Source organism: Palaemon carinicauda, chromosome 26, assembly GCF_036898095.1.
Source record: "Palaemon carinicauda isolate YSFRI2023 chromosome 26, ASM3689809v2, whole genome shotgun sequence".
Taxonomy (NCBI): Eukaryota; Metazoa; Arthropoda; class Malacostraca; order Decapoda; family Palaemonidae; genus Palaemon; species Palaemon carinicauda.
This window is the reverse complement of record NC_090750.1, coordinates 96,479,379-96,496,725: the sequence shown is the minus strand read 5'-3', so window position 1 is coordinate 96,496,725 and position 17,347 is coordinate 96,479,379. Positions and strand designations below refer to the sequence as shown.

At 45.9% G+C, this 17,347-nt stretch overlaps 1 protein-coding gene across 1 annotated transcript in view; it reads right to left on the bottom strand.

The window, feature by feature from the left end:
- The window catches only part of LOC137619711 (peroxisomal multifunctional enzyme type 2-like), a 218,492-nt gene that overhangs the window by 190,798 nt on the left and 10,347 nt on the right, over nucleotides 1-17,347 (bottom strand). The window contains 1 exon segment of the mRNA XM_068349998.1: nucleotides 8,468-8,602. Coding sequence (XP_068206099.1) covers nucleotides 8,468-8,602 — 135 coding nt within the window.

Below are 17,347 nucleotides of genomic sequence, written 5' to 3'. Positions count from 1 at the left end.
GGCGTGTGCACACAGGGTGCGCAGGTGATCATGGGCGTGTGCACACAGGGTGCACAGGTGATCATGGGCGCGTGGCGCGCAGGAGCGCGTGGCGCGCAGGAGCGCGTGGCGCGTGGCGCGCAAGAGCGCGTGGCGCGCAGGAGCGCGCTGACGTGTAGCTGAACGTTGGCGCCCAAGCGCTTGAGGCTGCTGCCATCTGTGAGGGCAAGCAGGTTGAGGGCCGAAACGCTGTAGGGTGAAGAGCTGCTGGTGAGCACTGAAGGTCTGGGCGCGTGGCGCGCATTGAGAGTGTGATGGCGCGCCGCTGCACACTTTGGTGGAGCTACAGTGGGCTCTACTGGCGACAGGAAAGGTGATGGAAGGTCGGCAGGTCTGGAGGATGGATGGCCAGCGTGTCCTTTGTAAGGACGACCATCCACCGAAGGAAATCGCGAACGATCTGCAGAGAGGTCCAGGAACGAAGTCACAAGACTGGATGCAGGTGCCGTGATGGTTGATGTATGAAGGTCTGACAGAGGGGGCTCTTCTGTGGGGGACTGCAGTGATGACGTTGAACCAAAGAGGTGCCTCTTTACCGCTGGTGAAGGGAGACCTCTAAGGTGAAGAGGAAGGCGAGCGTTCCGACGGATGCGCCATCTGGGGGCCGTTGGATCAGCAAGCTGACCGTCAGCAGTCCTCCGAAGAGGAGTCTCTATAAGTGAGCTCCCCCGAGGGAGAGAAACACTTGCAGGAGACACCGACGTTGAGCTTAGTTTCCCTCTCGGAGGATGGTCAGGAACGGGGGAAACGAAGTTGGCAGCTACAGCTGTAGAGTTTGGAGTGGCAGAGGAGATGGATGACGCCGCATGAGACACCTCTGACACAACAACGTCAACAAGAGTCAGGGGATCTAGCTCTGACAGCGACGAGGATTGCTTAACAGAAGCACCCATGTGGATGAACTGCAGCAGGGCTTCCTTGGAGGGTGAACCCGTGAGCCCCAAGGAAGACCATATCTGAAAAATGATATTTTGATTATAAAATAAATTTTTGAATATACTTACCCGGTGAATATATAATAGCTGACGTCTCCGACGGCTCGACAGATTCCAAAAACTCGCGAGCGATCGCCATGAAGGTTGCGGGTGTGCCCACCAGCGCCGACTATCGGCCAGATACAGCATATACTTGTAAACAGCTCCAGTTCTTCTCAGTCCCCTAGGTCTCTATCGGGGAGGAAGGGAGGGCCTTTAATTTATATATTCACCGGGTAAGTATATTCAAAAATTTATTTTATAATCAAAATATCATTTTTAAATATTAAACTTAGCCGGTGAATATATAATAGCTGATTCACACCCATGGTGGTGGGTAGAGACCAGTATTAATACAATAAAGGCGTATATGCTTAGAGTTTTTGACAATTATATCATAACAAAACCCAATTAAATATCGGTACCTGGTAAGGAAGCTGACTCTGACGATTACTCTGCCTTATTAGTCCGCTTTCCTCACGAAGCCCAGCCATCCTCTCAGGATGCTGAAAGACTCCCAGGAGCTGTTATATCCAGGGCGACCACCCATACAACAGGACCTCATCAAAACCCTTAATCTGGGCGCTCTCAAGAAACGACATTTGACCACCCGCCAAATCAAAAAGGATGCGAAAGGCTTCTCAGCCTTCCGTACAACCCAAGATTAAAAACATTTCAAGAGAAGATTAAAGGGATATTGGAATTAAGGGAATGTAGTGGTAGAACCCTCACCCACTACTGCACTCGCTGCAACGAATGGACCCAGTGTGTAGCAGTCCTCATAAAGAGTCTGGACGTCTTTTAAGTAAAATGAAGCGAAAACCGACTTGCTCCTCCAAAAGGTCGCGTCCATAATACTTCGCAGAGATCTATTTTGCTTAAAGGCCACGGAAGTTGCTATCGCTCTTACTTCGTGCGTCTTGACCTTAAGTAAACAACGATCTTTTTCACTTAAGTGAGAATGAGCCTCTCGGATTAAAAATCTAATAAAATACGATAAAGCATTTTTAGACATAGGCAATGAGGGCTTCTTAACTGAGCACCATAAGGCCTCAGATCCACCTCGTAAGGATCTGGTACAAGCCAAATAAAACTTAAGAGCTCTAACTGGGCACAGTACTCTTTCAAGCTCGTTGCCTACGATCTCTGATAGGCAAGGTATATCAAAAGATTTAGGCCAAGGACGAGAAGGCAGTTCATTTTTGGCCAAGAAACCAAGCTGAAGCGAACATGTGGCTTTATCTGTAGAAAAGCCGATGTTTTTACTAAAGGCATGGATCTCACTGACCCTTTTAGCCGAAGCCAAGCACACTAAGAAAAGCGTCTTGAGGGTGAGATCCTTCAGGGAGGCTGAATGTAATGGCTCAAACCTGTCTGACATTAGGAACCTTAGGACCACGTCTAAGTTCCATCCAGGAGTTGCCATACGACGCTCCTTAGAGGTCTCGAAGGACTTAAGGAGATCTTGGAGATCTTTATTATTGGACAGATCTAAGCCTCTATGTCTGAACACAGAAGCCAACATGCTCCTGTAGCTCTTAATAGTGGGAGCAGAGAGGGAGCGAACACTTCTCAGATGCAGGAGAAAGTCTGCAATTTGGGCTACAGAGGTACTGGAAGAGGAAATGGATGATGACTTGCACCAGTCTCTAAAGACCTCCCACTTCGACTGGTATACCTTGATGGTAGATGCTCTCCTAGCCCTCGCAATCGCTCTGGCTGCCTCCTTCGAAAATCCTCGAGCTCTTGCGAGTCTTTCGATAGTCTGAAGGCAGTCAGACGAAGCGCGGGGAGGCTTTGATAAAGACTCCTTACGAGGGGCTGCCGTAAGAGATCCATCCTTAAAGGCAGACTCCTTGGAACGTCTACCAGCCATTGAAGTACCTCTGTGAACCACTCTCTCGCGGGCCAGAGTGGAGCAACCAATGTCAACCTGGTCCCTTTGTGAGAGGTGAACTTCTGCAGCACCTTGTTTAGGATCTTGAAAGGTGGAAAGGCATAAACGTCCAGGTGAGACCAGTCCAGCAGGAAAGCGTCTATGTGGGCTGCCTCTGGATCTGGAACTGGAAAGCAGTAAGTCGAGAGCCACTTTGTCAGAGAAGTCGCAAAAAGATCTATGGTGGGTTGACCCCATGTCATCCATAGCTTCTCGCACACAGTCTTATGCAACGTCCACTCCATGGAGATGACTTGTCCTCTTCTGCTGAGGCCGTCCGCCAAGACATTCATTTTTCCTTGCACAAATCTCGCCAAAGGAGAGATGTTACTTGCCTTAAATGGAGTTCCTTCTGATCCGTGGATCAAAGACCCGAGCATTCCAGACTGTCCAGTGGAGCTCCCTAACCCAAATCCGATGCATCTGAATACAACACATGGTTTGGGTTCTTGATCGCAAGAGAAAGACCTTCTCGAAGTCTGATGTTGCTGTCCCACCAAGTCAGACATGTCTAGACTGAGTTGGAGATTGGGAAAGAGATAATCTCTAAGCCCTTCTCCTTGTTCCAATGGTTTAGGTGAAATTGGAGAGGGCATAGGTTGAGTCTCCCCAGAGAGATAAACTACTCCAGCGATGAAAGAGTTCCCACGAGGCTAGTTCAAACTCTTACAAAGCAACTGTTTTTCTCTTGCAAGTGAAGGACTTTTAACAGAGCTTGTTCCATTCTTGTGGGAGACGAAAAAGGCCCGAAAAATCAGACACTGTATCTCCATTCCCAAATAAAGAATAGTCTGGGATGGGGTACTGTAAGTTACGACTTCTCTACGTTCACTATGAGACCTAGCTCCTTGGTTAGGTCTAATGTCCATTAGAGGCTCTCCAGACAGCGATATAATGACGACGCCCTGATTAGCCAGTCGTCAAAATAAAGGGAGGCTCTGAATCCTCAAAAAATGTAGAAAGCTTGCTACATTTTGCAAGGGCCTTGTAAAAACAAGAGGAGCAGGAATGAGGCCGAAGTACAGTGCTCGACATTGGTACATTACTTTCCCGTCCACAAACCTCAGATGTTGTTGAAAGTTTGGATGAATCGGGATGTGGAAGTATGCATCCTGAAGGTCGAGAGAGACCATCCAGTCGCCTTCCCTTACTGCTGCCAAGACAGATTTGGTAGTCTTCATCGTGAAGTTTGTCTTGACAATGAACACATTGAGCGCACTTACATCTTAAGTACTCCTGCAGTGAACGTGGCTGCCAGATCATTGGAGCCATCCCTGATAGCCTTGTTCCTGCAGAGAACGTGGCTGTCAGATCATTGGAGCCATCCCTGATAGCCTTGTTCATGCATGACATAATTGTACAGCAATACATTGACAGCTGGAGAGACCTTCTTACTTAAGGCTCCCAGGGACCAATCCAACAAATAAAAACTTCAAACGCTCGAAAAAACTCCTAACAGGAGATGGTCTATCTCTGAAGCCGACCATAAAATCTTGGAGCGTCTCATGGCCAGGCGACGGGGAGAGTCTATGAGGCTTGAGAAGTCTCCCTGGGCAGAGGCAGGAACTCCCAAGCCGAGAACTTCTCCCGTGTCATACCAGACGCTCGCTCTATAAGCCAGTTTAAAAGGAGGGAAAGCAAAGGCTGTCTCCCCCAAACTCCTCCTGGTGATCAACCAGTCGCCTAGCCAACGTAAAGCTCTCTTAGAAGAGCGAGAGAGCACTAGCTTAGAAAACAACGGCTTCGAAGTAGCTAGGCCTAGCGTAAACTCTGACGAAGGCGAACGAGGAGCAGCAGTTACAAAATGGTCCGGACAAAGATCCTTAAAAATCAGCATGATTTTTTTAAAGTCCATAGAGGGCTGAGCAGCTTTAGGCTCCTCTCCGTCTGACAAAGTCCCCAAAGGAATATCAGTAGGAGGAGGATCAGCAACTTCCTCATCTGAAGGAACCTCGTCCGACAATTGCCGAGTCTCATGAAAAGGAGAGACCTGCCGCGGCGGCAACGCTTGACAGGCAATGTCAACAAGCAAAGGAGCAGCAGTAGCAGTAGAGGAAGCGACGTCCCGCCGCTGCTGAAAGGACTGAAATCCTTGTGACTGACCAACAACAACAACTGAAGTTGATTGACGCTCGACGTCACGTCGGAACTGCCTTGACTGCATAGACTGAGCAGGCAAAACAACCTTCGACTGCGGTGATTGACGCTCAACGTCAAGTCGAGGCAACTGAGCCGGTCGGCGAACGTCCGGTCGGGGCTGCGGCGGCAGCGGCTGAACGTCAACACGAGACTGCGGCAGCGGCTGAACGTCAACACGAGACTGCGGCAGCGGCTGAAAGTCAACACGAGACTGCGGCAGCGGCTGAAAGTCAACACGAGACTGCGGCGAGGGAGGATCCATGTCACGTGACCGACGTGAAAAACTACTGACATTACGTTTCAAAGTACAAGAAACGTCAGCACTAACGTCATACTTCTCCATAAGGGAGGCAAGCTTAGTCTGCATGTCCTGCAGGACAACCCATTTAGGATCAACGGGAGTCGGAACGGGCCGAGACGACGGTAACGTCTGTGTTGGCAAAACATTGCCTTTACTGCGACCCTCGGACCCCGTGTTACGCTTGCGTTTAATAGGCGAAACAGTCTTCCGACGACTGCAAAGGGTCAGAGCTGTCCCAATGGCCACAGCCAGGATGCTGGACCTGTCCTGAAGGGACTGACTTTTGCTTCAAGGGTCTAGAAACCTTGCGCCAAGGTTTCTTTTGCGAAAAGTCTTCGGATGACGAGGAGAACACAGTCTCACCCGTCTTATGGTAAGGGCGATCTTGACGAGAAACGTCCGATACCAAAGAGGGAACGTCTGTACGTTGGTTAAAGCCTCTCGTCCCCTTGAGTCCTACCACATTACTTCTCCCTGGTGCAGGGGAGCCTGAAAGAGGTCTCGGACTAGGGGAGCGACAAGCACGAACAAACGAACCCTCCGCAACACAGAACATGTTTTTTGCACTCACTTCACTGATATCGTATTTTTCAATAATTTCACATTAGGCATGAATAAAACCGATTTCTACCTGAAGCACGCAATTCTCCCTTACATCAAAAGGTTATAATTGCGAAATGAGTCGTATAATGTAAGCACATTAGTACAAAATGAAACACACATGCAAATATCAGTAAACATATATATCGAATAAAACGGAAAAATATAAAGTTAAAAAGGATCAGTGACTGGGGAGGAGACTAAACACTAGTTCACTAAAGACTACGTTTTCAATCTCTCACCGTACAGTGCCTTGGGACGAGAATAAAACTAAAAACGTTTTATCCTCTCTCCCCGTACAGAGACTTGGGACGAGAGTAAAAAACTGAATCGAGAACGTTACTCGCTCCCAAACTCCTTGTACACAGACTTGGGACGAGAATAAAGATCGGATCGTTCTCTCTTTCTCTCTCTCTCTCTCCGTCTCTCTCTCTCTCTCGTCACACACAAGAGAATTGCCCACTCACCCTTCGTCAATAAACAGGTTATTTGACCAAAGGAAAAAACTGAAAGGACTAAGAAATTGAAAATTAACAAGTTCCTTTAAATTAGTATCTAAAACACTTCAGTTTGAAAGAAGAATGAACAAAACGTCAAAATCGATTTACTCTTTCTGCAAAGTGAAACCGTGATTCTCTCTTTCTCTATCGTAACGATAGAGCGCAAACTGCGTAGCATAAATAAACCAAACGTTAGTTCATCTTTGAAAAAAACAGCACGAAGACTATTCAAAGAATATATTTCTTAAAATATTTTCTAAAAAATATTAATTTCATAACTCTTACAGAGCAATTGATTTAAACTTAACAAAAATAAAAGTTGAATGGGCTCAACGTTGTTTAACTTCGTTTTCCAAGTTAGGACCGCCTACAAGGAATAGGTAACGGCCGCATATAAACAAAACATAAAATTTATCTTGATGTCTAGTAAAAAGGGAAAGCTAATCGAAGAGGCCTAATAAAGGCGGGTGAGATATAAAATATATAGAGGAAAATCTATAAATATCAACAATAATTTATAACGTGATAAAATAATTACTAAAAGCCTTAAACACACTTCCGTACACTGAGGGAAGGGTCGGCCATCTTTACTCAATGGAAAAACCAGAGATAAAAAAAAAAAAAAAAGCAAGGGCAAAACACTTTTCCTCTCCTTTCAAAAGCATTTCTTTTGAAGATAGTATTGAATAATCCAACACGGCGAAAGCAATAAAACCAAAACCAAGTACTTCACCAATTCGGTAGAAAACTCGAGGTCATAAAGCGAGTGGAACCAACTTGTCGACAAGACCGACAGAGAAGAACTGGAGCTGTTTACAAGTATATGCGGTATCTGGCCGATAGTCGGCGCTGGTGGGCACACCCGCAACCTTCATGGCGATCGCTCGCGAGTTTTTGGAATCTGTCGAGCCGTCGGAGACGTCAGCTATTATATATTCACCGGCTAAGTTTAATATTTAAAAAGAGAAGTTAGTGACAAGGCCTCACCCGGGGCGAGAGGTGGGACTGCTTCGCTAGGGGAAGCAACATCATCTCTCGAGACCCAGGGTTGGTCGATAATAAATTGGTCTACGCTACTACTCGATGGTCTCTCGTAAGAGACCAAACGAGTAGGAGCTTCGGAGGAAGGTTGGGCGACGGAAGAAGAGGCCTTGGGTTTTTCTCCCTTCAAAGCAACCTTTGAAGAAGAAATATCCCGCTTAGACTTCTTCCGCCGTTGCGCAAACCTCTCCCACTGGGAGGAAGACCACTCCCTGCACTCATTACACTTGTTAACACTATCACACCGTTGACCTCTGCAGGAAGGACAAAGGGCGTGAGGATCAGTCTCGACCGCTGACATATATGTTCCACAAGGGCAGGTGCGCATGGTCGCAGAAGTCAACTTCACACACATGCAGTACTAAGAGAAAAAGAGAAAACAAAATGGCGTTGATGGTTGCTAATATTCGGCGAGGATGAAGACCGGTAACGTCCGTTCACCATCCGAGCCGAAGGCAAAGTGAGCTCAATCATAGGTGTGTGAGGGGGAGCAGTAGCAATATACCCTCCCTATCCCCTGCTAACTAGCGGTGTGGGTAGTTAACCCTCGTTGAAAATTAATGGCTTGTTATTTCAGCTACGCCGAAAGTAATACCCCCATTAAATAGTGTGGTTTGTATTCCACTTACAGAACAAATGCCATATTTGGAGATCATTTGTATCATTTACCCTCACTAAATTTTAATGGCTTGTCCTTTCGCTTTGCCGAAAATAATAACTCCTATAAATAGTGTTCGTTTGTATTCCAGTTACGGAACAAAGCATATATCCAATTTCTTGTGAGTCCAATGCCCAAAAATACTTTACATAACTTTTTATCACCCTAAACATTTCCTATAATAAATATCTTATCTCTTATTAGACATACTGTATCTTAAAATGACTTCCTTGAAATAGAAAAAGATAATTACCCAGTGACTTTTATTACAACACTTACCGGCATTTTTAATCTCTTCCACAACCTTATCTGCTGCGGGAGAACTTCCTTTCCCAGATCTGTCTCCTCCTAGGTCATTTACAACAACTTTTGCGCCTCGCGATCCAAATAGGAGAGCATATGCACGACCAAGGCCTGATAAAGTACACATGATATTATCACATAATTGCTAGCATAAAATATAGTTTGTTCAAATAATTTTAACATTTCCATATTCATTACCAATCCTATTAGACAAGTATCTAAGAACCCCAATTCAAAGCTATCTAGATTAAATTATAAAGCTTGTTTTTAGGGACCATCAAGTATGTCTGCATCCAAAAGAGAGATGTAATTATAAACATAATTATCAATAGATTTATGTAATAAGGAAGAGGGATTGTTTATACAAATATTCTTTATTGTAACATATTTTACTGATCACAGATTTTCCTACCAAAAAGAAAAAAAGAAAAAAAAAAAAAAAAAGACGTTTATGGCTATATCTAAACAATTTTCCTCAGACAATCAACCCATTATAAGGGCTACAACTATTTTAAGTAAGCCCATGTTTTTCATTTGTAGGAGGATACTCCTCATTCATAGCAATAAGTCATACTGGACATACTGTATCACACATATCCTTTCAAGGTTATGAGGAGCATAAAATTTGCATAAAGGTATGAATATGCCATATTCATAGACTCTTCAGCTGTGGTAAGCAGCTCTTCTAGGAGAAGGGCACTCCAAAATCAAACCATTGTTCTCTAGTCTCGGGTAGTATCATAGCATAGGTATCATGGACTTCCACAGTCTTGGGTTATAGTTCTCTTGCTTGAGGGTACACTCAGGCACACTAATCTGTCTTATTTCTCTGCCTCTTGTTTTGCTAAAGTTTTCATAGTTCATATAGAAAATATTTATTTTAATGTTACTTTTCTTAAAACATTTTATTCTCCCTTGTTTCCTTTCCTTACTAGACTATTATCCCTGTTGGAGCCCCTGGGCTTATAGCATCCTGCTTTTCCAACTAGGGTTGTAGCTTAGCAAGTAAAAATGAAATAAAAAAAAAGATTTTCCTAAAGGATATGATTACCCCCACTAGTTAGCGGGAGAAGAACAAGGTAGGCTAGCCCCCACTCCTACCAGCACTAGCGACTAACCGTTACTTTTATAATTGCAGCAGGAATTTTCAGGGGTTGGTGCTGGTGGGTACATTATGTGTCAAGAGCTCCAAGTTTGTACTGCTAGGAAAAATACAAATTATTTCCAAATTTGTCATACAAATTTTCTGCTTTTTACTGTGGAGACTCCCCTTTAGGTGAGTGGAAGTCCGTGACCAACTTGCTGGAAACTATCGTGGGATGGCTGCTTGTACAGGGTTACCGTGAGGGATCACGCAACCCGTTATCCTCTTAGGAGGATGGCTTGGGCAGTTATTGCTGAAAAATAAAGGATCAGCCTGTTAGACAGTACTTAGTAACTTCGGGCCGTGCCCTATACTAATGCACATTTTTCCTGCCTTCCCCCTTATAGGAGAACTGGGACATAACAAATATATACGTATATATTAGGTTGTCCAAAGATCGTGATACTGACCCCCAGAAGAACGAGGTCAGCTGTGCAGAGTTACACGGATGCTGCGTCCCAAGAGAGGGGAAGACGAAGTAGGAAGTGACCAGTCACTCACATTCATCCTAGACTTTCTTCGCGGGTAACCTCTGCCTAAACCCTCTGATAATTGTCCCCCACAAGGGAGACGAGGTGTTAGATCACGTTATGAACAGTGACCACAGGGCCTACTGAGAGCGTGTCTAGGCTCCTGTGGATTATGTCTTACAAAGTGGATGGTGAACATTATTTGACGTTTCCACCTGCTTGCTTGAAGTACCTGCTGTAAAGAAAAATCCTTTCGAAATGCTATGGAAGTACTTACTACTTACTCCCCTGACGTCACGTGGATGGGTCCCCCTACCTGACAGCAAGATGTCTGAGGCCAGTGCCCTTTCTATTACTCACCTGATCCAAGAGGATATTGAGTTCTTCATGATATTCCTCTTGGTCTTCCGTGCTAACGATGAGCCTGTTGATATGGGGTCAAGCTCTTCTCGTCCTTTTGAGATATAATCTTAACGCCCTTACAGGGTATAGTAACAGTTGATCAGTTGTGTCTGTTACAGGTCAGAGACTCCCAATCCGAAAGGATCTATTACTGATGGATTTTGAGTCTTTGCAACAAACTCAGGAATGAAACCGAGTGTGGCCTTGCCCTCATCCCCTTGAATGGGCAATGTCGTACCAAAGATCATGAAACTTGCCGACACTATTTGCTGAGGGCAAGCCCAGAAGGTCAAGTCCTTATCCGGTGCTTGACAGAGAAGGTCATCAGGGGCTCCTTTCAGTGAACATAAGACCTTGACAACATTCCAAGTAGGTGGTTTAACTTCCGACTGGGAGCAAGAACGCTCAAAATTCTGTGTAAGGAGTGACAATCCCGGCAAGGAGGAAATGTTAACTCCGTTCAGTTCAAAGACTGAGAGAAAGCCTTTCACTAATGACACCGAATAGATTTTTTCCTCCCTGAGGTACAGAAAAAACTCCGCTACTGTTGGAATAGAGGCATTGAGAGGATAGAGACCCCGTCCACGACACCAACCATAAAAGACAGACCCCTTCACCTGGTATATTGCAGACGACAACTCCAGGAGGTATCCTGCCATGTGCTTAGAAACTGGCTTCGAAAAGCCTCTTTGTGAGGAGTTGCTGGATAAGCTACAGGCCTGAAGACGTAGTGATGGAATCGTTTGATGAAAATTTTTCACGAGTGGTTGTCTGAGTAGCTTGGGAAGTGGGGGGAGCTCTTTTGCTGTCTCAATGAGCAGATGTAAAAGGTCTGGAAACCATTCTGCATGCTGCCACAGCGGAGCTATGAGGGTCATTGCTAGATCTTGTGATGCCCATACCTTGTTCAATAGCCTCCTTACTAGGTCAAGGGGGGAGACGCATAGACGTCCATTCTGTCCCATCCCACGTGTGTTGGAAAGCATCCTGCCAGAATGCCTGTTGGTCCGGTACTGGAGAGCAGTACACCGAAGTTTCCGGTTGAGGGACATCGCAAAGAAGTCTATCGTTGGCAAACCTCACATAGTCAAGACTTTGTTGGCTATCTGTTGATTCAAGGACCATTAGGGGCCATCTGTCTGAGTCCTCCTGCTCAAATTGTCTGCCAGCACATTCTTTTTGCCCAGGATGAAGCGGGCTGTTAAGGCTACTGAGGATCTCCATAGCTAGTTGGCATAGCTGCTGTGAAAAGGTAACTCCTTGTTTGTTTATGTGGGACACTACTGTAGCATAGTAGCTCATCAACACTACGTAGTGTCCCGAAAGGAGCCGGTGGAAGTGCTTGAGGCCACGAATGCTGCCCTCTTTTCTAGGAGATTTATGTGGCACCGCCTTTCGGATTCGGACCAAACCCCGGATGCCGTCAGGTGTAATAGTTGAGCCCCCCACCCTTCTATTGATGCGTTCGTGAAGAGCAACAAATCTGGCGGAGGAGAGGGAAGATCTAGTCCCCTGAGGAGGTTGGTGTCTAGCACCCACCAACTCATGTCTCTTCTGCTCGGATCTCACCGGTACTAGGGTATTCTGTGGATCTCTGTGCTGAGACCAAAAAGGTCTTCAGCTGCCACTGTAGAGACCTAATACAGAGACAGCCGTGAGGCACTAACTTCTCTAAAGATGTCAGGTGTACCAACACCTTCTGCCACTGGTGTGCTGGTAGTTCGTCTCTCGAGAGAAAGCTCTGGGCTATCTCCTTCAGTCTCTTTACTCTGTCCTCAGACAGAAAGATCTTGTCTAGTGTGGTCCTGATTCTTCAAGAGAAAGTTCTGGGCTATCTCTCTGTCTCTTTACTCTGTCCTCGGACGGAAAGATCTTGTCTAGTGTGGTCCTGATTTTCCTCCCTTAATATATCATATCTTGGACCAGCTGCAGTTGAGACTTCTCGCGGTTTATCAGGATCCCAGATCCTGGCAAAATGCGAGGAGCTTGTTTCGATGGAGAAGGCGGCTCTCCCTCAAGTCTGCCAGAGTTAGCCAATCGTCTAGGAAACGAAGAAGACAAATGCTGTTCTTGTGTGCCCAGGTGGACACTAGAATAAAAACCCTTATAACACTTGGGGTACTGTGGACAGTCCAAAACACAGCACCTTGAACTGGTTTATCTATCCTTCTATGGAGAGCATAGGTACTGTACTTCCTGGATGACGGATGTATTGGGATCTGGAAGTAGGCATCTTTCAGGTCTAACGAGATCATGAAGTCGTGAGGTCTGACAGCCTTTCTGACTGTTTGAGCCATCTCCATTTTGAACGGAGTCTGCTGAACAAACTCATTTAAGCCTAGAGGTCGATAAAGGGTCTCCAGCCTCCAGACGCCTTTCCTACAAGAGATAAGCGATTGTAGAAGCCTGGGGACCATCCCAGGAGTGATTAGTTAGAGGATTTATTCTATACTTTATTCAACATAAGAGAATTTACCATAGTACAGTATGATAGTTGAAAGGTTAGTAAGGGAAGAAGTAAAGTACTGTATTATTAGAAAGGGTTGATATACATAAATACATAGAGAAGATTGTGAGAAAAACATTAGATTTGTTTTTAAGAAGTAAATAGGCAATATAGGGATAATCCGTGAAGAAACTAGTTGTTTACGTGATGTCACAGTGACATCCCGTTAAGTGTTGTTGTTAGAGAGGGTGATTATCGGAGGAGTAGTCAGCTGATTGGATTCATGGTGTTTGAACTACATTTTTGGTGGGGACGCTCTAATGTCTGTATTGGTTCGTATGTATCTAGTGATGAAATTGCTTATGTGTTGATAAGCTGAAATCAGATAAAGAATGAAATATAAAGGAGGTGAATATAGTAAAAATAGTAAATTTATCTGGGACCTCTTGGAGAGCGTCCTTCTCTAGCATGGTGACTTCAGCCAAGAGGGCCTGGTTCTTCACTGATCCCTTCCCATAAGGCTCTGTCATCAGAGGAGGGGGAGAGTCGATAAAAGGGACAGTGTACCCCTTTCTTAATATGAAAGATAACCAAGGGTCGGCTCTGTATTGCATCCACCTCTGCCATCTGCTCTTTAGGCATCCCCCCACTGGTGGACAGGTTGGGGGATTGCCCTCCCTAACGGTAACATCCTCGCTGGGGTTTCACATTACCTTTACCCTTTCTTCCTCCTCTGGGATGAAAGAGGCGCCTGAATTCCTGCTGTGGCACTTCCCACTTATTTGGTACCCTTTTTCTTTGGCCTTAAGGCATAGGTGTTGGTTGCCTTTCCTGCAGTGGTGCGGGTTAATAGGGGTGAGAGGTAATTACTCATTGGAGAAGTGTCCTGACTGCCTCTTCTCCATCAGTCTAAGACCTCTTTAATGTCGTCCCCATTAAATAAAGAGTGGCCGTCCATTAGGGTGTTCCGGAGTTTCATCGCCTCCGTCTTGGGCACCTAAATCTGGAATCTTGAGACTACGGGATCTCGTTGTCTCAGGACACAGTTGCCCAATTGGTTGTCCATGTTCTCTCTCAGGAATTCAAGGGTCCTCGCACCTGAGAATAGGAAGGCAAATAATGTCTCTCTCCTCGTGGGTATCGAAAAGTCCTTGTTCTTAACGAGATAACCAACCATGTCCAACCAATAGTCCATCCAGGTCGCAGATTGCAAGGTGCATTCAGCAACCCGTTCCATATTGGCGGCATCCACCGCAGAGAACTGGACTGGTAGAGTTGCCAGTTTGGCTAGAGATGAACCTTGGGTAAGAAATACAATGGCTGGATCGACTGGAAGGGGGTAAGGGTCGCCTCCCACCATCTCAGAGTACTTTCTCTGCCTTACATATGGCAGAAGTAGAAGTCTAGAGGAGTCCACTGCTCAAAGGGAGAGCGACGTACTGTACCTGCCATTTATGAGTACGCTCTCTTCTTCGCTGCCTTAACCCCCCTCGACCAAGGTAGACCTACCTTGGGCTTCATGGGTCTCGGTGCGTTGGAAAACTGATCCAACACCGTGTCTTTGACCTCGGACAAACTCTCATCAGCCTCTTCCAGGTTATTAACCTTCCTGATGCAAGTGAGCATCTGCAAAAAGATCCAATATGGAGATTTTATGATAAAAGAAAGTTTTATGAATACTTACCTGGCAGTTATATATATATTTATTCGAGAATCGCGGCAACCGCCTTGTGGTGGTTGTGCGGTTAGGTGGTTAACAACACTTACAGGGTGGTACCTGGAATCATTCCCGTTTTCTGTTCCTCAGATTATCTTTGCCCGACCTGTCTCCTGAGGGGAGGTGGGTGGGCTTTAAAATATATATATATATAACTGCAAGGTAAGTATTCATAAAACTTTGTTTTATCATAAAAACTCTATTTTTATGAATAGCACTTACCTGGCAGTTATATATATATAGCTGATTCACACATTTGGAAAAGGGAAACAGACAGTAAACATCATTGGGGAAACAACAAAAGAGTTGTAGGAGAAAAAACACCTTGATTCCTTACCTGCTAAGGTAGCCGACTTCAAAGGTTACTGCCTCTAGAGTCGCTTTCCCTTAGGCGTGTTCAGCCAGGAGTAGACCTGCTATGCTGCAAACAACTCCATCGAGTCTGACAAAGGGGTAAGACCAACAACTTGACTAGGCTTCAGAAACTACCTTTGCCCCATATAATAAAAACCTGCAACCTTACTAAAACTAACCACCTAACCTTGCAGAAATAGATATAAACTATCTATCTGGACTGAGGGAATCTTACCACAAGACGAGGTCCTCAGACAACCATAAAAACACAAACCTTCATACATGCATACAAACTAAGGTTGAGTGGGGGTAGTAACTCCTTTGCCTAATACAGAAGCCGCAGCTACGTATGGGCCCAAGGTATAACACTTGTCATAGTCTACTCTCACCTCTCTGAGGTAATGAGAAGCGAAGACAGAGTTGCTCCTCCTGAACGTTACGTTCATGATTTGCCTAACTGACATATTTTTCTTATATGCCAGTGAGGTAGCAATGGCTCTCACTTCGTGAGCCCGTACTTTCAACAGGGCGAAGTGTTCTTCCTCACATAAGAGGTGGGCTTCCCTAATAGTTTCCCTCAGGAAAAAGGACAAAGCGTTCTTTGACAGGGGTTTTTGAGGTTCCTTCACTGAACACCATAACGAGTTGGATGCACCCCTCACGTTCTTAGTGTGGGCCAAATAAGCCTTGAAGGCCCTAACTGGGCAGAGGAGTCTTTCCTGCTCCTGACCCACTAGGTTCGTGAGGTTAGGGACCTCAAACGTCCTAGGCCAGGGTTTCAAAGGGTTCTCGTTCTTGGCGAGAAAGTCGAACCTTAAGGCACAAACTGCTCCATTTTGATTGAAGCCTACACGCTTCTCAATCGCCTGGACCTCGCTGACCCTTTTGGCAGTCACTAGAGTCATAAGGAAGAGGGTTTTCTTTGTTACATCTCGAAGAGAGGCTTGCGAGATAGGTTCAAATTTCTTAGAACACAGAAACTTAAACACCACATCCAGGTTCCAAGATGGGGGTCTTAATTGTACCTGTTTCGTCATCTCAAAAGACCTAATGAGGTCCTGCAAATCTTTATCTTGAGACAACTCTAGGCCTCCATGCCTAAAGACGGTTGAGAGCATACTCCTGTATCCTTTGATGGTAAATACAGCCAGCTTAGCATCCTGTCTGAGGTACAATAAAAAGTCTGCAATCTGGCTCAGAGAGGTAGTGGTCGAGGAAATCTTGTGCCGCCTGCACCAAGCTCTAAAGGTCTCCCACTTAGACTGGTAGACTCTTTGTGACGAGATCCTTCTTGCTTTGGCAATAGCTTTCGCCGCTTGTGCTGAAAAGCCTCGAGATCTAACGAGCTTCTCGACAGTCTGAAGGCAGTCAGTTTGAGCGAGGGGGTTTTGATGATATCTCTCGAAGTGGGGCTGTCTGAGATCTGGACTTGCCGGGAGTCTTCTTGGGAAGTCCATCAGCATGCCCACCACTTCGGTGAACCATTCCCTTGCAGGCCAGAATGGAGCCAATAGGATCATTCGTCCCGAATCGAGGAGAGCAAATTTTCTGACGACCAGATTGATGATTTTGAACGGGGGAAACGCATACATGTCCATCCCCGTCCAATCCATCAAGAAGGCGTCCACTGCTACCGCTTCCTCGTCCGGTACTAGGGAGCAGTAGTTGGGGATCCTCTTGTTCAAGTTGGAGGCAAAAAGGTCTATTACAGGTCTGCTCCACAACTTCCAGAGGCTCTGACAGACATGCGGGTTGAGAGTCCACTCTGTGGGAAGAACTTGTCCCTTCCTGCTGAGCATGTCTGCCCTGATGTTTCTTTGTCCTTGAACAAATCTCGTCAACAGCTGAGTCCTGTTCTCGCTCGCCCAAAGGAGAAGCTCTCTCGCTGTTCTGAACAGAGAGAGGGAGTGAGTTCCCCCTTGTTTCCTGATGTACGTGAGAGCTGTGGTGTTGTCTGAATTGATCTCCACAGTCTTCCTTGACACCGAGGTTCCGAAGGCCTTTAGTCCCAACAGAATTGCCATCAACTCCTTCCTGTTGATATGCCAACTGACCTGACCTCCTTCCCAAACGCCTGAAACCTCCTTGTTCCCTAGTGTTGCTCCCCAGCCTGACTCCGACGCGTCTGAGAATAACACTAGGTCGGGGTTCTTCTTGTACGAGGAAATCCCTTCTCCTAACAGAGCTGGGTCCAGCCACCACATCAAAAGATCCTTGATCTCTGTCGGAATGGGAAAAGAAAAGGAGTCCTCCTGGGTCTTCCTGTTCCATACCTTTGCGAGGAAGTGTTGCAGAGGTCTTAGGTGCAGTCTCCCCAACGAGA